General features: G+C 43.5%; 1 protein-coding gene across 1 annotated transcript; it reads right to left on the bottom strand.

Moving 5' to 3' along the window:
• On the bottom strand, positions 1 to 17,538 carry LOC139537561 (LIM/homeobox protein Lhx5-like). Its single transcript, XM_071339008.1, has 5 exons — positions 16,805 to 17,538; positions 14,111 to 14,334; positions 11,787 to 12,064; positions 3,627 to 3,792; positions 1 to 783 (listed from the first exon to the last, which is right to left on the bottom strand). Exons 1-5 carry the CDS (start codon positions 16,975 to 16,977, stop codon positions 440 to 442), a joined length of 1,185 nt encoding a protein of 394 aa, XP_071195109.1. The 5' UTR covers positions 16,978 to 17,538; the 3' UTR covers positions 1 to 439.
• Between the last annotated feature and the right edge of the window lie 9,885 nt (positions 17,539 to 27,423).

The raw sequence follows: 27,423 nt of genomic DNA on the forward strand, positions 1-27,423 counted from the left end.
GGGGGGGGGGGTGATACGGGGGCAAGAGGAACCGCTGAAGCGTCTTTCTTCCTCCAATCCCAGTTCATTTGTCCCAGAGGTGGGTGGGAGTGTATTTCTACTAACGGGGCTGAACAGGGCAGCGAATAGTACAACAAAGTTCAGATATGTCCAGCAAAGCCACCCCATCATCCATCCTCAGTCCTTCACGTGAAGGATAAGAGTCAGGGGGAACAATTCCATTTCAACTCCATCAATTCAGCAAGTCAATTCAAAAATACCAATCCGTGAATAGAAAAATCCCCATTAACAAATACATAAACGCCATTTTTAATTCATAACTACTTATTAATAATGTCTTCAAATTCATCTCCCGTGTTGATTGAATCGAAAATGGGAAGTTCACCCTCCCCCCAACGAAACCCTCATCCCTTTCCCAGACCCAGACCCAGGCTCTAGTCTACCAGACGGTGGTCTCTCCCATCTCCTGTCCAGGGTGGGACATGGGGGCGCTGTAGCTGGAGTTACTAGCCAGGGAGAATGGTGGGCTGGGCCCCCCTCCGTATGCCTCACCAGGGACAGGATGCAGGGAGCTGGGCAGGCCGGGCTCTGGGCTGGGGGTATCTGCGTGGGAGATCATGTCCGTGAACCTCTGGTCGTCAGAGGGGTGGTGGCCTGACACAGAGCCCTCCATGGCCCCTCCATGGATATAGGGGGATTCTGCTGGAGACTGAGCCTGAGAGGAGGGAGGGCCGTGGGGGAAGAATTCATAGTTTCCCCCTCCGTAGTAGTCGCCCTGGTACTCTGTAAGGGGAGAGACGATTTGATTAGAAAACAAATAATCTAATGAAGAAATTCATTGTGCAGCACACAGATGAAGCAATTGATATAGCAACATTCAAAATCACTGACATTGAATCTCACAGCCTTTTAAAAATGGACCTACATCAAGATTCAAGATTTTGTAAATAATTGCATTATTTAGTAGCCTAAGTTACATTATAACATTTCAAGGAGGGGAAGGGAGCGGTTTAGTTCACTGGTATAGCTGAAAAGTAAAAGTGCAAAACACGCCTAAACTTCTTAAATTCACCCTGGTACTAGGTGAAGGGACGAAATGGGTTAGGGAATGGTTTGTTTCACTCTTTCTGTTAAAGTGAAAACGCACTTAAAAAATGTATTTTTTCCTCCTATATTTCCAAGATTTTGTGAGTTGACTTTAGAATTTTTCTTATTTTCTTATTCAAAGCGACTAAACTTTAAAAAGGAAATTAAAATCACATGCTCTACATTTCAGTTAGGCACCATACTCTTTATCTTTTAGTTGGTATTCTTTATGTCAGTATTACAGAGGGAAGGAGCTCAAATAATTAACCAAAACACATCAAATATATGGATGTCTTGTACTGTATAGTATATGATGTTGTTTTTACTACCTAATCCAACTTAAATCATCAATCTAGCACACACACACACACACACACACACACACACACACACACACACACACACACACACACACACACACACACACACACACACACACACACACACACACACACACACACACACACACACACACACACACACATACACACACACGTTATGTCAAGATCAGTTAAATGTAGTCAGCATTTCATTTCATGCTTTGTTTCTAACAAGACAGAGAAATGTTTCTCCTTTACATTACGACATCAGCAGCACGCTGACATAACACCTTATGTTACAAACTGTGATAATGAGGGGAAGAATAAATCCACTAGCAATGCAATGATGACCCTGTTTTTTTCTCCAAACTGAATAAACAAGCTAATTATTGAGTCCCACAAACAGAACCCTGCTAGCTACATCAGACCTTGAGAATCAAGCTGAACCTGGAGCAGCCGTGGGAAGAAAGGGGGGAGGGGCAGAGAGAGAGAGAGGTGTTAGAATAACACACACACACACACACACACACACACACACACACACACACACACACACACACACACACACACACACACACACACACACACACACACACACACACACACACACACACACACACACACACACACACACACAGCAGCAGCAGTAGAAGACCAGAGGGATGGAGGGAGTAGTGCTGCTAATACAGATGCCACTGCTCCACCAAGGCACAAAAGGGCGTGAAAAGAGGAATGCTGAGAATGGAGGGAGCAAGGAGCTAGGAGCTAGGAGCTAGGAGCTAGGGATAAAGGTTTTGTCCTCTTCCCTTCCTCCCATCTCCCTTCCCGCCCTCCCTGTTCCATCCTTCAAGGCTCCCTTGTAATTACAGTGGACGGACGCTGCTCTGTTCCAGTATAGCAGTGGTTCCCAAACTGTGGGGGACGTGAGGGGTCGGCAGGGGGAGTGTGGGTTCCCCCCCAATTATTATTATTATTATTATTATTATTATATACAGTATATATAGATAATGATATATACTATATATATACTGTTTATATTTTATTTTTTAAGGAACTCAGTCCAGCTTTTTACAAGGTGACATTTCAAAATTGGGTAGTGCATCATCAGTTCCTCTCGTCATGTTAGTCATTGCAGACCTTAGAGAGATATTTATAACTTGTCAGCCATGTTAGCTAATGTTGTTTAGCTAGGTTTTTTTAACCCATAGATGTTGTTGTAATGTTTCAGTCACTCAAATGTCACATGAATACACATTAGACATGGCAAAATGTATAGAATGGCATGAAAATGTGCTTTAAAACTGAAAACATGTATCTGCACCCCATGACAAGATTTGTAGAATTACAGGAAAGAAGTTTTAAACCTGCAACATTTTCTCTCCACCAAGAAGAGGGGTGTGAACAGTTTGTGTCATGAACAGTGCTTGTGCCCAGAGATATATACATGGTGCTCTCGTGCGCAGGAGGGGAGCGGGATGTTCCCCAATGCTGGAAGGGGGGCCTGAGTGAAAAAGTTTGGGAACCCCTGCAGTATAAGACTCATTCCTCAGACACATCTCTCTTCAGCAGGCAGGTAGCCTAGTGGTTAGAGCATGGGACCAGTAACTGAAAGGTTGCTGGATTGAATCCCAGAGCTGCCAAGGTAAACATCTGTCGTTCTGAACTAGGCAGTTAACCCACTCCCACCCCACTGATAGCCCGGTAGGCTATCATTTTAAATAAGAATTTGTTCTTAACTGACTTGTCTAGTTAAATAAAGGTTCAATTAAAAATCTAATAATTCAGCTTTGTACTGACAATTAACTAACAAATGCTCTTGTTTTTAATCATTCTATGATTGTTCCCTTCAGCCCATTCCGAAATGCTCTGCCTTAATTTTAACATTCTTTTTCACTTCTAGATTTCAGAATCCTCTACATTGTTCCAGTAGGTCACTTGATGAGCATTCGACACCTTTGTCACCCCACAGTTTAGACGGAGCTGGACAGCACAGAGGTGGGCAATGGCATTCCTGACGAAAACCATGTCGGGGGTAATGTGTGTTGTGTATCACTAACATCTTCACCAAGGATCACCTGTAAGCTAACAGTGAGCATTGTCTTCCAACAGGTGGTGTCATTCGTACTCAACGCCCCGACCAAACCGACAGATTCATAATGTCTGATGTAATACAATGAACAGTGAGTGTATTTTACCACTCAAACAGGGAGTGTATTTTACCTGTGTAGTATCCGTAGGCCCCAGGCCCCAGTATGTCTGGGTCCTCCAGTCGTCCCCCCATGGACCTCATCCTCCGGGGCCCTCTGAAGAAGGCGTGCCGCCGGGCTCCCAGAGCACTCAGCTGCTTCATCCTCCGCTCCTTAGACCGACGGTTCTGAAACCACACCTAGAGTATGGAGTGGAAGAGGTAGTGAGTTATCAAATGACATCACAACTATGAGGACGGCGAGGAAGAGACAGGGAGTTATCAAATGACATCACAACTATGAGGACGGCGAGGAAGAGACAGTGAGTTATCAAATGACATCACAACTATGAGAACGGCGAGGAAGAGACAGTGAGTTATCAAATGACATCACAACTATGAGGACGGAGAGGAAGAGGTAGTGAGTTATCAAATGACATCACAACTATGAGGACGGCGAGGAAGAGATAGGGAGTTATCAAATGACATCACAACTGAGAACGGAGAGGAAGAGACAGGGAGTTATCAAATGACATCACAACTATGAGGACGGCGAGGAAGAGACAGTGAGTTATCAAATTACATCACAACTATGAGGACGGAGAGGAAGAGGTAGTGAGTTATCAAATGACATCACAACTATGAGGACGGCGAGGAAGAGACAGGGAGTTATAAAATTACATCACAACTGAGAACGGAGAGGAAGAGACAGGGAGTTATCAAATTACATCACAACTTTGAGAACGGAGTGGAAGAGGTAGTGAGTTATCAAATGACATCACAACTATGAGGACGGCGAGGAAGAGACAGGGAGTTATCAAATGACATCACAACTGAGAACGGAGAGGAAGAGACAGGGAGTTATCAAATGACATCACAACTATGAGGACGGCGAGGAAGAGACAGTGAGTTATCAAATGACATCACAACTATGAGAACGGAGAGGAAGAGACAGGGAGTTATCAAATGACATCACAACTATGAGGATAGAGAGGAAGAGACAGGGAGTTATCAAATGACATCACAACTAAGAGGACGAGAGGAAGAGACAGGGAGTTATCAAATGACATCACAACTATGAGGATGGAGAGGAAGAGACAGGGAGTTATCAAATGACATCACAACTATGAGAACGGAGAGGAAGAGACAGGGAGTTATCAAATGACATCACAACTATGAGGATAGAGAGGAAGAGACAGGGAGTTATCAAATGACATCACAACTATGAGAACGGAGAGGAAGAGACAGGGAGTTATCAAATGACATCACAACTATGAGGATAGAGAGGAAGAGACAGGGAGTTATCAAATGACATCACAACTATGAGGATAGAGAGGAAGAGACAGGGGGTTATCAAATGACATCACAACTAAGAGGATAGAGAGGAAGAGACAGGGAGTTATCAAATTACATCACAACTAAGAGGACGAGAGGAAGAGACAGTGAGTTATCAAATGACATCACAACTATGAGGACGGAGAGGAAGAGACAGGGAGTTATCAAATTACATCACAACTAAGAGGACGAGAGGAAGAGACAGTGAGTTATCAAATGACATCACAACTATGAGGACGGAGAGGAAAGAGTTACACAACTAGGACCAAGATAAAGATCAAAGATTGTTATCAGATCAAATTAAGTTAAACTATTTTTCTTTGAGTTTAGATCATTTTCACGGAATGAACAAACTTGATTTATACTGCATTTTAGACAAGCGTGTCAAGCACACAGAATGTCGTAATCAAAATTGAATCAAATCTAACTTTATTTCTAGTCCATTACTTGTCTACAATGGACAGTAATCCTCACCAGATGTATTCATAATCCATTTCACATTAGCGTTACAACACACTTTGCAGAGAATTAAAAACAAATTAAAAACTACATACAAGATAGTTAAAATGACAAGGTAGTTAAATGACAAGGAAGTTAAATGACAAGGCCCACTCCTATCATCATCAAATCAAATCACCATCAAATTAAATCCACCTTCATTTCAGACCTTCATTGTTTTGTCCATTTGTACATTGTCCCTTCCACAGACTTGGAGTGCTATTTAACTATGCTTGTTATTCTCATACGGGAATTCTAATTCTGTAGTATTGCTCATTTTATGTACGTTCTGCAATGATAGTTTTTTGAATTGTTTGCTGTCTTGAGACCGGTGTCAACACAGCAAATAGATTAATATCCAGAAAATAGCTTTTCTCAGGCACATCACCTATAGAAATAAAGGGCTCCACTTAGATAAAAGTTAGATTACTGGAGAAATGGTAGGAATAGGGACAAAGTGGGATGGAGGCGGTGGAGGTAAACTAACAAACATGGACACTGTCCAACCCAGACACATGATGAAAATGTGTAGCCTCCAACACTCCTTCCGTGGCCTCCAACTGCTCTTAAATGCTAGTAAAATGAAATGCATGCTCTTCCACCCATCGCTGCCCACACCCGCCCGCCCGTCTAGCATCACTACTCTGGACGGTTCTGACTTAGAATATGTGGACAACTACAAATACCTAGGTGTCTGGCTAGACTGTAAACTCTCCTTACAGACTCACATTAAGCATCTCCAATCCAAAATTAAATCTAGAATCGGCTTCCTATTTCGCAAACAAAGCATCCTTCACTCATGCTGCCAAACATACCCTCATAAAACTGACTATCCTACCGATCCCTGACTTCGGCGATGTCATTTACAAAATAGCCTCCAATACTCTACTCAATAAATCGGATGCAGTCTATCACAGTGCCATCCGTTTTGTCACCAAAGCCCCATATACTACCCATCACTGCGACCTGTATGCTCTCGTTGGCTGGCCCTCGCTACATATTCGTCGCCAAACCCACTGGCTCCAGGTCATCTATTAGTCTTTGCTAGGTAAAGCTCTGCCTTATCTCAGCTCACTGGTCACCATAGCAACACCCACCTGTAGCACGCGCTCCAGCAGGTATATTTCACTGGTCATCCCCAAATCTAACACCTGCTTTGGCCGCCTTTCCTTCCAGTTCTGGAACGAATTGCAAAAACGACTGAAGTTGGAGACTTATATCTACCTCACTAACTTTAAGCATCAGCTGTCAGAGCAGCTTACCGATCGCTGCAGCTGTACACAGCCCATCTGTAAAAAGCCCATCCAACCAACTACCTACCTCATCCCCATATTTGTTTTTGTTTTTCTGCTCTTTTGCACACCAGTATTTCTACTTGCACATCCTCATCTGCACATATATCACTCCAGTGTAAATTGCTAAATTGTAATTACTTCGCCACTATGGCCTATTTATTGCCTTACCTCCTTACTTCATTTGCAACACACTTTATACAGATTTTTCTATTGTGTTATTGACTGTACTTTTGTTTATCCCATGTGTAACTCTGTGTTGTTGTTTTTGTTGCACTGCTTTGCTTTGCTTTATCTTGGCCAGGTCGCAGTTGTAAATGAGAACTTGTTCTCAACTGGCCAGCAGGTTAAATAAAGGTGAAATAAATAAATACAATTTTAAAAAGTGCCTAAAAGTAAAATGTTCAGCCTCTCCTCGTTAAGGAATATGGATGTGAGTGAGAGTGTAGGTTCAGTTCCAACAAGGATCCAGGTGTTAAAGAGCCACAGCCACCAACAAACACCCAGAAATCACACTGGAGCTGTTTAGTAATCAGTGATATCGCGGTCAGTATATTTTTAAATGATCCAATAAAATCAATGAATCAGTCAATAACACAAAGAAACACAACACATACATTATTTTCTATAGGTTCTCTCCATGTGCCTCAGCTGGTCACTGTACAACAACACAACTCAGCAGGCCTCAATACAACACAATTCAGCAGGCCTCAATACAAAAACACAACTCAGCAGGCCTCAATACAACAACACAACTCAGTAGGCCTCAATCAAACAACACAACTCAGCAGGCCTCAATACAACAACACAACTCAGCAGGCCTCAATACAACAACACAACTCAGCAGGCCTCAATACAATAACACAACTCAGCAGGACTCAATACAACACCACAACTCAGCAGGCCTTATTACAACAACACAACTCAGCAGGCCTCAAAACAACAACACAACTCAGCAGGACTCAATACAACACCACAACTCAGCAGGCCTTATTACAACAACACAACTCAGCAGGCCTCAATACAACAACACAACTCCACTGGCTTCAATACAACAACACAACTTAGCAGGCTTAAATACAACACAACTCAGCAGGCCTTAATACAACACAACTCAGCAGGCCTCAATACAACAACATAACTGAGCAGGCCTCAATACAACAACACAACTCTACTGGCTTCAATACAACAACACAACTGAGCAGGCCTCAATGCAGCATCACAACTCAGCAGGCCTCAATACAACAGCTCAGCAGGCCTCAATACAACAACACAACTCAGCAGGACTCAATACAACAACAAAACTCAGCAGGCCTCAATCAAACAACACAACTCAGCAGGCCTCAATACAAAAACACAACTCAGCAGGCCTCAATGCAACATCACAACTTAGCAGGCCTCAATACAATAACTCAGCAGGCCTCAATACAACAACACAACTCAGCAGGCCTCCCTCAATTCAGCAACACAACTCAGCAGGCCTCAATACAACAACACAACTCAGCAGGCCTCCCTCAATGCAGCAACACAACTCAGCAGGCCTCAATACAACAACACAACTCAGCAGGCCTCAATCAAACAACACAACTCAGCAGGCCTCAATACAACAACACAACTCAGCAGGCCTCAATCAAACAACACAACTCAGCAGGCCTCAATACAACACAACTCAGCAGGCCTTATTACAACAACACAACTCAGCAGGCCTCAACCCAACACAACTTAGGATGCAGAGAAATGAAACACAGTCATCACTGGAGTCAAATAAAGTATTTGTACAGGAACAAAGGAGAAGAGAAAAATGTAAAAATGTCCAACATATGGAGCTTCGCATTCTAAAATCATAACCCATTTCTTGTTGTGCCTCTGCATCGGCACTGCATAATAATGCATGTTAACACCAGCTAGGCTACACCAAAGGCACAATCCCACTGCGTTGAAGATTAACAAACAAAACACACACAAAAACACCTAAAAACCACTTAGGCATTCCTCTCCATGTTTTTCCCAGCAAAGACGACACCTGCCTAGTGAGAACAATTGTCTAACTGTAGGGTACATTTTTATGGAAATGCTTTCACTCCCCTTGAGAGAGCATTTCTTAGGGATTACCACACACACACACACACCAGAGGCCTCCCTGCTCAGGGTGCATCGGCAGTTACTACACAGCAAATGAGGGGGGAGATGATGGCCATGAAACTGGCCACCATCTTGGTTTTATGTATCACAGTGCATTATGTTGTTGCTAACCAGAGATGAACGGGATCGATTCAGTGTTGTGGAGACATGAAACTGGGAAGGTGCTATGCTACACTACGCATGGCCTGGTCTAAGAGGAGAGGAGAAGAGAGGAGACTGTCTGGCAGTAAATGAGTGAGGACAGAGAGGAGCGAGGGGGGTGTACGATATGTAAATCTGGGAAATCAGTGATAATTACTGTAAGCGCACAAAAAGCCACATCTCAGCTGGCAGAGACGGTGCTAATCACCCTAACACAGTCTGAACCCAGACACCGAGAGAGAGAGAGAGAGAGAGAGAGAGAGAGAGAGAGAGAGAGAGAGAGAGAGAGAGAGAGAGAGAGAGAGAGAGAGAGAGAGAGAGAGAGAGAGAGAGAGAGAGAGAGAGAGAGAGAGAGAGAGAGAGAGAGAGAGAGAGAGAGTGTGTGTGAGTGTGCGTGCGTGCTTGAGAGTGTGTCTGTGCATGAGTTTGTTCATGCGTGTGCGTATGTGTGTCACAAAGAGCAGAGAATTATAGAGGTTAAGACTAAAAGCCTGGAGACCTGAGTGTGTTGGGCAGCAGTGATGATAAATTCTACATTTCCACTTCTAGGACGTAAACAGTAATGTTATGTCCCTCTCACTCACAGTGATCATGATCTCACATCAGCTCTCCCTAACAGAGGTCAATTCAGTTTTCATTTCAGTCAATTCAGGAAGTGAAAAATCCTTATTGAAAATAAAGGAGTATTTTCACTTCTTTGACTGAACTGAACTACTGCTCCCTAAAACATCTCCATTGTCTTGGTTGGGATGTTAATAAACTGTTTTACTATATCTCTATAACACCTTCCTGTATCACCTGTTCACAGTATTTCTGTGCAATGCTGTGGGCTTTTTTTGTAATAACACTGTTGCTAAATTATTAGCTGTTAAAACCATTAACAGTGCATGATATTTCCAACATTTAAATGCCTATGGCTACAGATACATATTTAAATATGTACATACTGGATTGCCTATGTCTTTTATACAAAGGCTCTTGTCCCACTTTTGACAGTGCATGCCATCTGGTTATTATACTTTCTTTAAGAAGAAATAAGAAATCAACAGAAAATATAATATTCCTGTCATATTATTAAAAAACAAACGTCTTCCATCTTTCATTCATATTAATCAAATCATAATTGCTGTGTTGTTTTAAAGAACCAAAACTATCAAACAGGAGTCAATATACAATAGAAGATAGATAACCTAGCGGTCCGGAACCTCCAGCGACGGTCAACGGTCCGGAACCTCCAGCGACGGTCAATGGCCCGGAGCTTCCAGGCAAGGCGTCCAATCCTGTTCCAGGGCGGGAGTCTTCCTCTGCACCGATGTCCAGTCCTGCTCCATGGCCTTCTTCAGCGCCGGTGCCCAGTCCAGGCACGGCGTCCAGTCCCGCTCCATGGCAGGAGCCTTCCTCTGCGCCGGTGCCCAGTCCAGGCACGACGTCCAGTCCCGCTCCATGGCAGGAGCCTTCCTCTGCGCCGGTGCCCAGTCCAGGCACGGCGTCCAGTCCCGCTCCAAGGCCGGAGCCTTCCTCTGCGTCGTTGCCCAGTCCAGGCACGGCGTCCAGTCCCGCTCCATGGCCGGAGCCTTCCTCTGCGCCGGTGCCCAGTCCAGGCACGGCGTCCAGTCCCGCTCCATGGCCGGAGCCTTCCTCTGCGCCGGTGCCCAGTCCAGGCACGGCGTCCAGTCCCGCTCCAAGGGGACTGTCACGCCCTGACCATAGAGAGCCCTCGGTTCTCTATGGTGTTTAGGTCAGAGCGTGACTAGGGGGGTTATCTAGTTTATAGATTTCTAGGTTGGTGGTTTGTGTGGTTCCCAATTAGAGGCAGCTGGTAATCGTTGCCTCTAATTGGGGATCATATTTAGGTAGGCTTTTTCCCCACCTGCATTTGTGGGATATTGTTTTGTGTTTGTGCATGTGCACCACGTAGTCACGTTTAGTTGTTCGTTTATTGATATATTTTGTTTTGTTTAAGTTTCTCTTTGAATTAAATATGTGGAACTCAACATCCGCTGCGCCTTGGTCCCGTTCTTACGACAGCCGTGACACCAATTGCCAATGTGTGATTACTAAAAACATATTTTAAAGAAATAGCAATCTCAATTATGTTATTTTATCGCATGATAGTGTAGCTAAATATTACAAAAATATCACAAAAGCTATAAACATCTCGATTGAATATTGTGGTTTCTAGACCCCATTCCTATTTCCCGGGGAGGGATGTTCAATAGCTCTCGAGTTGATCTTATGACGATCCTATGGATTTGTCAATCTGCATTTCATTTGAATGTGTCTTGTTTTCAACGTTTTCATTAAAAGGCATTTTTCTCATATTTGATTCCAAATATGTTTTTCCCTCCATAGAAAGGTAGGTCAGTTATAGGCCTATTTCATTTTACACATAGTTTTAGGGATGTGGACTAGATAATAACCTCATAGTAACCTGTTGTGACATTTTTTCTTCTCACTCTCACTTTGTCAATTAAGTCTTCAATTAAATCTCGCTCTAATTTCAGGGAAAATTAAAATCCAATCTATTCTAATTCATCAAGAATGTCAAAGACAGCAGACGTTGCTTACAACACCAGTAGTCTATCAAAACCTAGCGGTGCTCAACAAACACAAATAGAAAAAAACACATAACGTTTTCTCCACTGGACCTGGGAAATCAACAGATCTACCCAGAGCATCTATTCTATTCCATATGGGAGTAGAAATTCTAACGTGGCCAAATAAAAACCAGGCTCTTTATCACCCAAAAATGTATAGTCTCAAGTGAAGTATATAACAGTCTTCTACCTGTATAACCCGCATGTTGAGTCCCGTCTCCTGGGCCAACTGTTCCCGGATGTGTCGGGTGGGTTTCGGCGTGGCCACGAAGGCAGCCTTCAGCGTTTCCAGCTGCTTGGCTTTGATGGTGGTTCGCGGACCTCGCCGCTTCGTACCCGAACTCTGCTCCTCATTCTCGTTATTGTTCGTGTCCTTATCTGAGCATGTGGAATTGTCCGTCTCTTTTGTGTCGTCCTGCATCGGGTCCTGGAGGTCCGGCGATAAACTTCTGTCTGTGCATGATGACACTGGGGAACGAGAGAGAATGGAAAGGTCTCAATCGGAGATATCATGAGGCCTTCTGTGGGCTGCTAGATTAATTCTGTAGTCTGTCTAATCAGAAATAAACCAGAATACGTGGAACAATGACGCCTCACAAAATACAAATAGCCTATGGAAGCCCTTTGAGTGCCTTTTAAATAAAAAAAATACACTTTACCAAGTCCATATGAAACAGTCTAAATGCCTGGATTTACCCGTTTAAATCTAGTCACAAATAAAACAGGTGTAACCAACTTAACTCAACCCTGCCCGCGTGTGACCTGAAGCGGATCGACATATGGAAATAGAAATTATGCATGTAACGTGAAACAAAAAAAGGGAGCTAGGCTGCCTATCCAGCGGATCCCCAAGGACCCGCTGCGTCGCACGATAACAGCATGTCATTGTCCGAGGGGATGGCTGTTTGAGAAATGTATCAAACAGGAAATTATAGCATTGATAAGCCTCAGCTATATGGTCAGATGCATTCAGCGACCCGGAGATGCTTTGTTGGGGAACATCATCAAACACTAGGCTACACATGCTCTATATGCGGCCCATTGAGCCAGCAAGAATGTCAGTAGTCATATGTTGTTCATATTTGAAGCAACAGACACGCAACGAGGGGTTCAAATCAATGTCACGTCTTTCGATGATACACATGTTATCCGTCACCTTGTTGATCTAAAGACAAAATCGAGTGCCAGTGATGGGAGCCTGACAACTCCTCGAACACAATACGCTTTTCCGATAGTTGTTGTTGTTGATTTAGGCCTATCAATTTTGGTTCCAAACACCCAACATATAGGCGTAATCTCTTATCAATATCAACGTCTTTAAATAATTACATTTTAGAGATATTTGTTTTGAAATAATTAGAGGAGAAGTCACTTGCAGACGAATTCTCCATATAGGCCTACACATGTTTGACCATGTGACGTTAGGCGCTATACGACACTGCAGCTAAAATAGGAAAGTAGAGAATAGAATCAAACAGAATAGAAAAAAGCCCATGTATCCATATATAAGACTACTTCAACAGCGGTGAGATTGGACGCAGGCGACAGCCTACCCTAAATCATGCAGAGCCAGAGCTGACGCTCAGACACCCGCCTTGTCCATGGTTCTGAATTTCCTGACGGTGGTGTGTAGACTCAACTCCGCTACGGCGGCCGGTGGCTATATAGGTTATGCCTCTGGATACTTCTTTTTTTTTAAGGTGCAGAGTAACATAATAGGTTTTCCAATTCATACATTTTAGTTTGCAGTGGGATTTGTAAATATGTGATATAGGCCTATCCCATTTCAGGATGCCAACAAATACATCCAAGCAGTAGTGGCGTTTCATATCATGAACAAGTCGTTTAATTCTCCACCATAAGCAGTCTATGGTTTTGGTTTGATTGGATGTGTACCAGTGTATGGTAACGTGAGATCCCACGTTGAAACAATCAGTAAATCAACAAAGAAAAACGGTCCCTTATTTTCAGACATCAGTGGGCCTATAGACATTTTCCATGACCAACAGAACATTGATATGTTTGTATCCATGTAGTAATATAACAAGACTCACTATTGAAACCCTTAAAGGTCAAATGCAGCCGTTTTTATCTCAAAATCAAATCATCTCTGGGTAACAAGCAGGTACCTTACTGTGATTGTTTTAAATTAAAATGGTCAACAACAAAAAAGAAACCAAAATAGCTTCTTAGCTATTATTCTCAAGCAAGAATTTCGCTAGGAATGTCTGAGAGTGGTCTGAGTGGGGAGGAGACAATTTAAAACTAGCTGTTATTGGCAGAGAGGTTTGGAACTCTCTTTCTTATTGGTCTATTAAGTCATTTACCACCTGGTGATGTCACCAGGCAGTCCAAAACTCCATCCCACCAAAACAGGCTGAAATGCATTTTCAAACAGCTCTTCCACTAAATGGGCATAATAATCTTTTTCACAAGTTCATAGTATTCCAACTGCATAGTGTGGAACACAGGAAATCACGTTTTTGACTGCACTGGGCCTTTAACAATAATTACCTGAATTCAAGTTGACTTCCTTGATCGCCCCTGAGCTCAGGTAGTCTTCTTTACAAACAAATTTATTTTCGTCAATGACATAGAGTTCCTCGCCCGTGGACAGCTGCTTGTTGCACACCATGCACGTGAAGCAGTTGAGATGGAACACCTTGCTGCGCGCCTTGCGCACCAGATCACTGGGAGAGATGCCTTGGAGGCATCCTGCGCACTTCGTCCCAAACCTCCTGAAAAGAAAGCGAGAGGACAGAGACAACAAGCATGTTGATGTAAAATCACTCTGAGACTAAAATAGTAAACAACATCCTGAATTTGAGCGGGAAATTGTACAGTTTTAACTTAAGTAAATAAGTAGACGGCGTTCAACCTGCGTGAGTCTTAATAAAGAAAGGAAAATTATAGGCCTATAGTGAATTATGCAACTGTGGGCAATGCAGATGTTTTTGTGAGTAGCCTAAATTTAAAATTGCAACCACGAAATCTAACAAAATCTGTCTTAAATAGATTTTACATAACAAGGCCTGTTTCAACAATGACAACAGATAGCCTTTAATAATAATAATAAAATGCCTAATAATAACAATAGTAGTAACAATAACATCATCTTAATAAATAATAAATAACATACTTAATATATTTGTTTTATAGCAGGCTATTACATCTTTGCCATAATTGAAGAAAGGGGAGCCTATTTCGAACTAATTTTCGTTCAAATCTAACATCCTACTTGATACGAAATAGCCTACAATGTGCGCTAGACAGATTTTCAACATTCAATAGAAAAACATTAATTTTCAATTTTTTTATGGAGTTGTTATATTAATAAACCCACGCTAACGCATTAGTGACAGTCAGCACAATGTGACCACGGAGATATCCGAGGATTAAACCGAATAGGACCCTTTTACCGTGAAAATCTCTGTTAATCCACATTCACCCTCTTCACATGCAAAAACCTTGGTGGATAGACTTTTATTATTTAGATAGACAGACGAATACAATAGCATAATTCAACGTCTCAACATTTCCAGGGATAACTCGACAAGGTAAATGCTTGAAAATGCCTGTGTAGCATTGGAAGAAAAGGTATGCTAATGTAGGCCTACATAAAGTGATGGAGAATGGGAAGCCTTATTTTGTGTTTCTCTCTCGGATGTGAAATAAATAGGCCTAATCCACCTCATCACGAGCCAGAAACCTCGTCATGCGCCTCATGCTGATTTGGTAATCTCTCTCTCATCAATATGGAGTCGCCTCCAGGAGGAAAAAAAATGCAGGAATTGAAAATATTTCAATTATAATACGAGTATTGGAGATAGTGTGTGTTTGAGGGTGTGAGTGGGGGGCTGTTGTTTTGGATTTTGGGAAGCGGTTGCACGAGGGCACGACTGAACGAGCGGTTCAGGCAAGCCCCCTTTATTTGAACACTAATGTAGTCTACGGAATCTCTCTCTCTCTCGATCCATTTGCAATAGTATCGCTCCACTGTAGCCTTTTACATGCACCGCCCGGGCCCAGCCTCCTCCGGTGCGGCGAGTGCAGGCCACCGCTCTACTTACACAACAAATGGCCACATTAGGGTGATTACTGTTTCTCCTGGCTAATGGTTGGGCCATTTAAATCCACTGCTTGATGGGAGCTGGCTAATATGATGGTCAAGGTCGTTTGGGGGCAACAATGCCATCACAAAGGCTTAAACACTGGGCCTTACATGTCATTAAACAATTAGTTTGGGGAGACGGGAAAAAGCTGACACATAAATAATTGCTCTGATGCTACAAACAAGGGCCTATACTTATCACTGAATTACATGGAACACGTTGAAGAACTGAGCGGATGGTGTAGGCCTAATGGAGTGGTTTTAAAATATATTGGAACAAACAAAAGTGGAAACAGAGAGTACGGGTTTGAGGAAAATGTAGCTGATTTAGAAATAGATTTAAACTGTCATGTCTGCATGAATGGATTAAGAGAAGTGTGAATATTCAAGCCCACATAATATTCAGAATATTCCCATAATATGAATTTATAAATACAAGTGATATTATTGGTGTCATAATAACAATTATTAACTAAGTTAATGCTTCGTATTGTCAGAAAACACACTTTGTTTCTTTAAAAACACACACGTCATGCGGACAAAGAGTGATCATTATTATATGGTTCTGTCAAAATGCTAAATATTGTTGTGATATTCAAAATTAACCTATAACTATGATTAATTTATTGGCCTAATAATTATATGATTTTTGTTGCAAAACCAATGTGACACTAAATGCCAAGATGCCAATGTGCCATGGCTGCAATATTACTTCTATTGACTATAAATATTATTATTTTGAAGTGACATTCTTAAACATTTCAAGTAACTTATATGTATGCTATCTCGCTTATAGGTGAAATACATCCTGTGAAATAGGCCTTGGTAAACCATATCCATTTCCACAAAACAATGTGTAGGCCTACATAATAATATCTGGTTAATTATGTGAGTGACGCTTAAACGAGAGCTATTTTTAGCATTGTGTCATGAAATCCCATTTCAGCATTTGATTTGAAACAAATCCACTGACGAAAAAAAAACAAGAAAACAAAATCCAGAATGACAATCTTCAGAAGCAGGATGATTATAATTCTCCTTACTGAGTTTTTGGCAAGCCCTGCTTTTACGTCTGAATCCCCAATCTGAATCCTTACCTGAAAAAGTCAATTTTACAATAGAGCTTCCCATCCCGGGAGAAGCACTTCTCTGTCAGATTACAGTTGCACTCGCAGCACTGGACGCATTTGGCGTGCCAGGCTTGGTCCAACACGTTAAGCAGGAACCGGTCCAGGATGGGCCTGTCGCACCCGGCGCAGTGGACCATCATCCCGCCTGTCTGGAGGACACCGAGGGCCGACCTTCCCACGCGGGCTCCGGTGCTGGGTCTGGGGCCACACGGCTCTCTGCACAGCAACGTCTTGGCTCCGGGGTTTGGGACAAAGCAGACGCGAATGTTCCGTCAGGTGGGTGGGCGGTGAGAAGACCCTATCCCCTACCGTTTAAAGGCAGGCTATAGGTGAACACTCCCCGAAGTTCCTCTTCTGTACTTCTGGTTCTGGACGCCCCTGTCCTGTCCTGGCACTTGTCACAATCCGGAATCCAGAAGATAGAAAGGTGAATTTAAAAAGCACCTATTCCTGTTCATTGACGGGCTGCGTAAAAATGGTCACCTGAAAAGCCTGTTCTTCCCCGCTGTAGAGAATATGTTGCATGGGGCTGTAGCAAAGTTATTATTTTGTTGTTGTTGTAAATAGCCCTTTCTTTTATTATTCTGTCATCTTTTGTTTTTAGGTTCCACTTCTTCGCCTCCGCTCACCTCAGGTGGACACTTTTCGCATCACTGTGCCCGGCTGTGCTGGCGCGAGGCACGTCCGTATTCAGATTGGGTGACGGTCTCCTTTAATTCCTGTGCCTGGGTGGCCAATCAGGACTCAGTTGTCATAGTTACGCATTTAAATAATGGTCGGTAGCCTACCTTCAGGTCGACCTAAACCTTAAACATACTATCATAAATAGGCTAATAAACTTTAAATCTGCTAAGAGGGACACGATTTTTTTTGAAGACATTGGCAAATGATGGTCACTCGTTTTGTTACTGCCTCGTTACAGAATGGACCTAAACGGCGTAAACAGGTCTATAATCTTACATTTTCTATTTTCCTGCTGTAGCTCCCATCAAACTCGTGGGGTGAATGGATTTTAGGGACTATCCCAATGGAACGCTTCAAGAACTAAGGCACCAACCAACGAATTATAATTGCTAAGCTTGCTGCCTGGGCTGGGCACTATAAGAAACTAAACATGCTTTTTGTCTAATATCACCAATCAACAAGATCTTTCTCTGATACAATTATGCCAATTAGACATGTTATTTAGGTGAAATGAAAGCTTTGATTGTTTCAATTTAATCTAAATTAAACTTCTGATGACACCAAGGCACAGAACAAAAACCTGCGGATCAACTTTAATTTTAATTCTTATTTTCACCTCTTCTTCGTCCTCTGTCTGTGACAAGATGACCTAGTGGAGTTGATGCCTACAGCCATCACCTTAAAGCGGCCTACAAAGTGAGGGGGCCGTCTTACATGACATGTACCCGCCTTAAATGACCCTGAATGGGATGCAATGGGAGACGGGAGTAGCTGAACAAGAGTTAAGGCTACAAAACCCTTCCTGCATTAGGCTGTCATTTGGCTCTCTACAGTATGCGTGCGTGTGTGTGTGTGTGTGTGTGTGTGTGTGTGCGTGTGCGTGTGCGTGTGCGTGTGCGTGTGTGTGTGTCTGTGTCTGTGTGTGTGTGTGTGTGTGTGTGTGTGTGTGTGTGTGTGTGTGTGTGTGTGTGTGTGTGGAGTTGAGGGAACGAGAGGGGAGGGGGACCCAGGCATGCCCTTTCTCATACAGAAAGCTATTTACAGGGAAATGCATAGGATTAAGATAGCGGGCCTCATCAATAGGGAGAGCCTGGTCGCCCGCCGCTTTAACAGAGGGGAATTTCAATATTTACCCAGAACATCATTTAAGTTAGTCGAGGCAGTGCAAACATCATGCAGACACTAATGGTTGTTAGTGGAGAGGCGAGGCTGGTTTAAAACTAAGTTTGAGCAATTGTTTTGTATAATGAGTTGGTTAAGTAGCCCAATAGGTGTTCATTTTGACCCACTGCATATTTTCATTTAAGATAACTTTTAAAATCAGAACAAGAACAACATTAACAATTACAGCAACATTGGCAACTTTATGCATTCATAATAATATCAATTGAATCGCACATTGTTGCTGTACATAAATAACTCGTCTAAGAATTCGTCTGAAGAAATTTGTGAATTATTAAGGTCAATTCAACAATTATTCAAAGAAAAGTAGCCTGTTGTTCAAGATGAATGTGTAAATAGTCTGATTTATGGCAAGAAGCTACCAATATTTATGTTTTTACGCAAAATAAAGGACCATCATCATATTTGTGTGAGTTTGTATGAGTTTTATTATTATTATTATTATTATTATATCCTCATCCTCACAATTTTTCAACATCACCACCACTATCATCATCATTATCATCCTCACCACCACCATCATCCTTATCATGCTCATCAGTAAAATGTTTTAACCAAAGCATATTACAGTGATAAAAGCAGGTCCATAGCATACTGTCATGTTATTACCTAACCTAAAATTGAGCCAACAAAAACAACATGATAGCCAGAGTGAAGTTGTAGCGCGTGCATGCATGATTATCCATCCATCTCCATCTGTAGATTGTAGAATGTGAAATGTTTTCCGTGGTGCTGGTTAGTATTAACTGGTGACTCTACATGATAATAAAGCAGTAATTTCTGTAGTCGGGGGGAGGCCGTTCAGCTTGTTGGGAGAGAAAGGGAGAGCCCGGGCCACAGAGGGGACCCCCGCCGCTCTTGGCAGGCGACAGTGGCACTAAAGCTTGGCCCCGCTCACGGTCTTAATCCCAAAGCTATTGGGGCTTGCTATTTATTTTTCTCACCGAGTCTTGTTTTCTTGACTCTCCGTTTAAAAACTCCTTAACATTTCGTTCGAATGTTACCAACCTATAGGCCTACTCTCCAGTGCCCTGTCAACAACAAACAAATAAGGTGCAAATTGTAGACGTCACAGGCACCTCAATTCACACTTCTGAAAGGGTTACATTTCTCGTTCAACCTGCCAACTGTTGAGGAGTCAACATGGGTTTGTATCTACATCATATTTTCCTTTATGCCTTTGATGATAGCCTATTAATCCAACCAGGTATTCACGTATATGATAAGGTGTGTGAAGACAGTCGTATGCAATAGGCCTATCCAAATATTAATACAAACGGTGATTTCAGATAATATAATTTATTTTGGGGACAAACAAAGCGTTATCACCCTGTACGTGGGAAGAAGAACATATTGGGTAAAGATAACTCTTGCCACAGCTTCTCTTTCGCCTCTTGTTTGCGTCACACAGGTCATTGTAAGGGACACATTTTATTGTGTAGAGAGCTGTGTTCTCTTCTTTATCCCACCACGTACCGTTCTGTCGCTCTCCATCTCTCTCCCCTGCAAGCCAAACAGTCCCGCGCCATACTTAGCCGAGCCATCGCGCTAGGTTTAGGAACTCCTGGAGAGAGAGGAAGTGTCCAAGGTGCTGAAACTAGACAACCCGCCAATTTCTTGTTTAGTATTTCTAAAAGTAGTGAGCATTGATTCTGAATAGGTCTGTATAGTCACCTATATGAATCTATGAATTAGTTGTTTGTTTTCTCCATCAATCAAACGCGTTGGGATGCATGATATGATTTTATGACAATATGCAGATTATCAACAAGAGATTAGGCGTTGTAATGTATTGACAGAAGTAAACAATTTACACGGGCGTGCTCTGTTATTATGCTATTCTATTATGATTGTCCAGGTGTGGTATGATGATTCATGGGTTGTACATCTTGTGCAACAGCAGAAAACATTCTTACAATTCTGAATCGGGTGAGGCTTTCAACATTTGAATCTGTTGAGGCGTCATGCACAGCCAGGTCGTTCAAGATTGACGTCGAAGTCGGAATCTATCCATGTCCTGAGGACGTCGGGAAATGCTTTCAAAACCGGCCACTAGGGACAACAGTGAGCGCTATTACCATCATGTAGGCTTGGGTTTTGCTAGGGTGTTGTGGGGCGTAACCCCATGACTCTGGCTCAGACTATTGTGTGTTGAATCCCAGTCATGGACACTGTTTTTTTATATTTGGTTTTAACCCTATCCCAAATCTTAACCCTTAATTTAACCATTTGGAATGAGTGCCTAAACTTAACCATTCAATTCGAAATTTGATGTTTGGGAAAAATGGAATGATAGTGCAGCAGGAGCAACAAAAACACTTTGAAATGTGACTTTTGGAGAACGTGGATGAAGTCTAATTCTGCAGTGAGACTGTGAGAACTTGTTGGTCATGCACGCATCAACATTTCTTGAAGACACACTGATGCCCAAATGCAATATCTTTCAATGATACATTCGGTTTAAAATAAACTTTATCTTTACAAAACAATTGTTTACAACTGGGCAGGATGTCATAAGCCCCAAAAAAGCATTGGATGTGAGAGAGGAACTAGTTAACTGTCTACTCACTGGACCACACAATGGGAATAAAGCTCTAGAAACATTTTACAATGTGTCTCTAATACCAATGTCTTTCCACTAAAGGTGGTACACCATTGTTACACAGCACAACAAGCAAAATACTGCACATTGTTACACAGCACAACAAGCAAAATACTGCACATAAGCAAGTGTGGAAATGGAAGAACACACACACACACACACACACACACACACACACACACACACACACACACACACACACACACACACACACACACACACACACACACACACACACACACACACACACACACACACACACACACACACACACACACACACACACACACACACACACACCATTTTCAAGGACTTTCTTCCTCCAGCTGCAGCCTCCCATCCAGGGCGGGTTGAGCAGCCGTCCCCTTTGTCCACGGTGGCCTTGGTCATATACAACACACAACCCAAGCTCTGCTCTGTCTGTGTGTGTCTGTGTTTGTCTGTGAGTGTCTGTCTGTGTCTGTGTCTGTGTGTGTGTGCGAGTGTGTCTGTGTGACAAAGGAGATGATTGTGGACTACAGGAAAGAAGGACCGAGCACGCCCCCATTCTCATCGACTGGGCTGTAGTGGAGCAGGTTGAGAGCTTCAAGTTCTTTGGCGTCCACATCATCAACAAATTAACATGGTCCAAGCACACCAAGACAGTCGTGAAGAGGGCACAACAAAATCTACTCCCCCCCAGGAGACTGAAAAGATTTGGCATGGATCCTCAGATCCTCAAAAGGTTCTACAGCTGCACCATCGAGAGCATCCTGACAGGTTGCATCACTTCCTGGTATGGCAACTGCTCGGCCTCTGACTGCAAGCCACTACAGAGGGTAGTGCATACAGCCCAGTACATCACTGGGGCCAAGCTTCCTGCCATCCAGGACCTCTATACCAGGCGGTGTCAGAGGAAGGCCCTAAAAATTGTCCAAGACTCCAGACACCCTAGTCATAGACTGTTCTCTCTGCTACTGCACGGCAAGCGGTACCGGAGCGCCAAGTCTAGGTCCAAGAGGCTCCTAAACAGCTTCTACCCCCAAGCAATAAGACTCCTGAACATCTAATCAAATGGCTACCCAGACTATTTGCATTGCCCCCCATTTTACGCTGCTGCCACTCTCTGTTATTATCTATGCATTGTCACTTTAATAACTCTACCTACATGTACATATTGTCTCAGTTACCTCGACTAACCGGTGCCCCTGCACATTGACTCTGTACCGATACCCTCTGTATATAGCCTCGCTATTGTTATTTTACTGCTGCTCGCATTTCACTGTAAGGTTGAATTGTGTTTGTATTGTACCTGTTGTATTTGGCGCATGTGACAAATACAATTTGATTCGATTTGATTTGATTTGTGTGTCTGTGTGTGCGTGTGTCAGTGTGTCTGTGTTTGTCTGTGTGTGTATGTCGGTCTTTGTGCGTGTGTGTGTCTGTGTGTCTGTCTGAGTCTGCTCTCCTCGGTTCTGTCGTGTTGTGGGAGCTGGAGGGAAAATGGCATCTCTTTCAGAAACACTCAGCTCCTCCTGACTTCTTTAACTTTCCTCTTTCAGCCCTCCTCCTGCAGCTTAGTACAAGCATTTACAGATGGTAAACAGAGAGAGAGAGAGAAGAGAGGAGGATGAGTGTTTAAACCTTTTATATTCACTGAACAAAAACATAAAAGCAACATGCAACAATTTTAAAGATTTTATTGAGTTACAGTTCATAAGGAAATCAGTCAATTTAAATAAATTCATTAGACCCTAATCTATGGATTTCACATGACTGGGAATACAGATATGCATCTGTTGGTCACAGATAACTTTAAAAAAAGGTAGGGGTGTGGATCAGAAAACCAGTCAGTATCTGGTGTGACCTCCATTTGCCCCATTCAGCGCGACACAACTCCTTTGCATAGAGTTGATCAGGCTGTTGATTGTGGCCTGTGGAATGTTGTTCCACTCCTCTTCAATGACTGTGTGAAGTTGGTGCATATTGTCGGGAACTGGAACACACGTCGTACAAGGTGATCCAGAGCATCCCAAATATGCTCAATGGGTGACATGTCTGGTAAGTATGCAGGCCATGGAAGAACTGGGACATTTTCAGCTTCCAGGAATTGTGTACAGATCCTTGCGACATGGGGCCGTGCATTATCATGCTGAAACATGAGGTGATGGCGGTGGATGAATGTCACGACAATGGGCCTCAAGATCTCGTCACGGTATCTCTGTGCATTGAAATTGACATTGATAAAATGCAATTGTTTTCATCGTCCGTAGCTTATGCCTGCCTATACCATAACCCCACCGCCAACATGGGGCACTCTGTTCACAACGTCTGCCTTCTGCCTGGTACATTTGAAACTGGGATTTATCTGTGAAAAGCACACTTCTCCAGCGTGCCAGTGGCCATCAAAGGTGAGCATTTGCCCACTGAAGTCAGTTACAACGCCGAACTGCAGTCAGGTCAAGACCCTGGTGAGGACGACGAGCACGCAGATGAGCTTCCCTGAGACGGTTTCTGACAGTTTGTGAAGAAATTCTTTGGTTGTGCAAACCCACAGTTTCATCAGCTGTCCAGGTGGCTGGTCTCATACGATCCCGCAAGTGATGCAGCCAGATGTGGAGGTCCTGGGCTGACGTGGTTACACGTGGTCTGTGGTTGTGAGGCCGATTGGACGTACTGCCAAATTCTCTAATTTGAGAGAAATTCACTTTAGATTCTCTGGCAACCACTCTGGTGGACATTCCTGCAGTCAGCATGCCAATTGCATGCTCCCTCAAATCTTGAGACATCTGTGGCATTGTGTTGTGTGACAAAACTGCACATTTTAGTGACTTTTTATTGTCCCTAGCACAAGGTGCACCTGTGTAATGATCATGCTGTCTAATCAGCTTCTTGATATACCACACCTGTCAGGTGGATGGATTCTCTTGGCAAAGGAGAAATTCTCACTAACAGGGATGTAAACAAATATGTGCACAACATTTGAGAGAAATAAGCTTTTTGTGCATTTGGAACATTTCTGGGATCTTTACATGTTGCGTTTATATTTTTGTTCACTGTTGTATAAAAATAAAAGAAAGTCGCACATCTTAATAACCAACGTTTCAGCAACACAGTGTCTTCTTCAGGATTTAGGTTTTTACTAAAATAGTTCAAATAAACAAAACACACAATCTGAACATGTCCTTGCAATATGTTTGAGTCATGAGACAAGAGGAAATTGCGTCTCAAATACTTATTGATAGCTACAACTGAGGTAGAATAGTAGAATGCAGGTGTGAATAGTTGTTAAACTACTGTGGTTTAATGTCATTCACTGATCAAAACATCAAATGGAAAACACTTTTTGTTCACAGGGCCAAGCAGAGGTCAACGTAACTACATACATTTTCAATAAATATTCGTACCTTGCTGACTTGTCTATTGAGACTGTTGCAGATAAAGAACACTTTTGATTCAAAATGTAGGCAATAGGGAGCGTAAGAAATAGGAGGGAGGAATGGAGATGGAGGTAGAGAGAGAAAGCGGGGGAGGGAGAGATAAAGATGGAGGGAGCAAGAGAATAACACTTGGAGGTGAAGGAAGGCCTGATTCAGACGTCTCTCTGTGTCCCGGGGGTCAATACTAAGCAGAGCACCTTCACTCTTTCATTTCCCTCTCTCCATCCCTCCCCCTTCCTTCTGCTCCCTATACCTCACAGAGGGACAGCCTAGACACCTGAGGGGGAACACACCTCCCCTCCACCCCCAAAGTTCCTACACACGCTGTCACACACACCTAATACACACAGCCCCATACACGCACCCCACCATACACCCTCTCAGCATCCCTCCAGCCCCTGACCCCAGGCAGATTCCCTCTCTGGCAGGTACAGTATATGCATGCACCCAAACCCCCCTCCCCATACACCCCACATCTCCCCTGCTCCCCTCCATCCCACCTCTCCAGCCCCCCAGGTCCCCTTTCCGTCAGGGCGGCTCCCAGGGGAGAGGTTAGTGTGATTGATGTATGATTGGTAGGCCTCCCTTAGGGCCTCCCTCTCCGTCACCTCTCCACCTCTCCCTCCACCTCTCCACGCTCTGAATTAAAAGGCTGTTTGTCACCTGCGAGTCCTCAGCTGCACAGACCAGGCCTGCAATTTCACAGCACTCAGAGAGAGAGAGAGAGAGGCCATTACTGGGGAGGCTGTCAGGGGAGCCATCACAGACCGAACACGCCTGGGGGGCTGTCTCTCTCTCTCTCTCTCTCTCTCTCTCTCTCTCTCTCTCTCTCTCTCTCTCTCTCTCTCTCTCTCTCTCTCTCTCTCTCTCTCTCTCTCTCTCTCTCTCTCTCTCTCTCTCTCTCTCTCTCTCTCTCTTCTCTCTAAATTCAATTTCAATTCAATTCTCTCTCTCTATCTCTCTCTCGCTGTCTCTGTCTCTCTCTCTCTCTACCTTCCCTTTCCTTCCATTCCCTTACCTCTCGCTCTCCATTCCTTCACTATCTCTCCCTCACTGAGCCTTGTTTTGAATTGCTGAACCCACCACTGGAGCTCTGCAGGGAGGGAGAGAGAGATAAATAAAAAGAGAGAGAATGAGAGAGTAGATAGACTGTCAAGCATTATGTACACAAACATAAACATGCTATCTCTGTAGATATGGACAGCATTGTAAATACATATAAACACACCCGCCCACCATGAAAAACAAAACATGCTTTTCTTAACATATTTACACACAAATACTGTATAGGACAACAGACTTGCCATCTTCATAAACATACACACAAATGTAGAATACAACAGGTGTAAACCTTACCGTGAAATGCTTACTTACAAGCCCTTAATAGAGATAAGAAAATATTAACTAAACAAACAAAAGTAAAAATAAATAAGTAACACAATAAAATTACATAACATTAACAAGGCTATATACAGGGGGTACCGGTACCAAGTACATTTGTACATGTAGGTAGGGGTACAGTGACTATGCATAGATAATAAACAGCGAGTAGCAGCAGTGTAAAAACAAAGGGGGTGTTAATGTAAATAGTCCAGATGGCCTTTTGATTAATTGTTCAGCAGTGGCTTGGGGGTAGAATCTGTTAAGGAGCCTTTTGGACCTAGACTTGGTGCTCCGGTACCGCTTGCTGTGCAGTAGCAGAGAGAACAGTCTATGACCCTCTGTAGCGCTTATGGTCAGATGCCGAGCAGTTGCCGTACCAGGCGGAGATGCAACTGGTCAGCTCTCGATGGTGCAGCTGTAGAACTTTCTGAGGATCTAGGGACCCATGCCAAATCTTTTCAGTCTCCTGAGGGGGAAAAGGGGTTGTCGTGCCCTCTTCACGACTGTCTTGGTGTGTTTGGACCATGACAGTTCGTTGGTGATTTGGACACCAAGGAACTTGAAACTCTCGACCCACACTGCCAGGTCCCTGACCTCCTCCCTATAGGCTGTCTCATCGTTGTCGGTGATCAGGCTCAACACTGTTGTGTCGTCAGCAAACTTAATGATGGTGTTGGAGTCGTGCTTGGCCACACAGTTGTGGGTGAACAGGGAGTACAGGAGGAGACTAAGCACGCACCCCTGAGGGGCCCCAGTGTTGAGGATCAGCGTGACAGATGTGTTGTTGCCTACCCTTACCACCTGGGGGTCGGCACGTCAGAAAGTCCAGGATCCAGTTGCAGAGGGAGGTGTTTAGTCCCAGGGTCCTTAGCTTAGTGACGAGCTTTCTGGGCACTATGGTGTTGAATGCTGAGCTGTAGTCAATGAACAGCGTTCTCACATAGGTGTTCCTTTTGTCCAGGTGGGAAAGGGCAGTGTGGAGTGAGATTGAGATTGCGTCATCTGTGGCTCTGTTGGGGCGGTATGTGAGTTGGAGTAGGTCTAGGGTTTCCGGGATGATGGTGTTAATGTGAGCCATGACCAGCCTTTCAAAGCACTTCATGGCTACCGATGTGAGTGCTACGGGGCGGTAGTCATTTAGGCAGGTTACCTTCTCGTTCTTGGGCACAGGGACTATGGTGGTCTGCTTGGAACTTGTAGGTATTACAGACTCGGTCAGGGAGAGGTTGAAACACTTGCTAGTTGGTTCGCGCATGCTCTGACTACACGTCCTGGTAATCCGTCAGCCCCGTTGCCTTGTGAATGTTGACCTGTTT

The sequence above is a fragment of the Salvelinus alpinus genome, chromosome 1, assembly GCF_045679555.1.
Source record: "Salvelinus alpinus chromosome 1, SLU_Salpinus.1, whole genome shotgun sequence".
In the NCBI taxonomy this organism is placed as follows: Eukaryota; Metazoa; Chordata; class Actinopteri; order Salmoniformes; family Salmonidae; genus Salvelinus; species Salvelinus alpinus.

Bases quoted from the DNA above. Each gene is read 5' to 3' on its own strand.
- LOC139537561 (XM_071339008.1), bottom strand. From the start codon at position 16,977: ATGATGGTCCACTGCGCCGGGTGCGACAGGCCCATCCTGGACCGGTTC. The intron at 14,335-16,804 runs GTAAGGATTCAG...CTTTCTTTTCAG, and splicing joins TGTAAAATTGACTTTTTCAG to GAGGTTTGGGACGAAGTGCG. The intron at 3,793-11,786 runs GTAGAAGACTGT...TCCATACTCTAG, and splicing joins TCAACATGCGGGTTATACAG to GTGTGGTTTCAGAACCGTCG.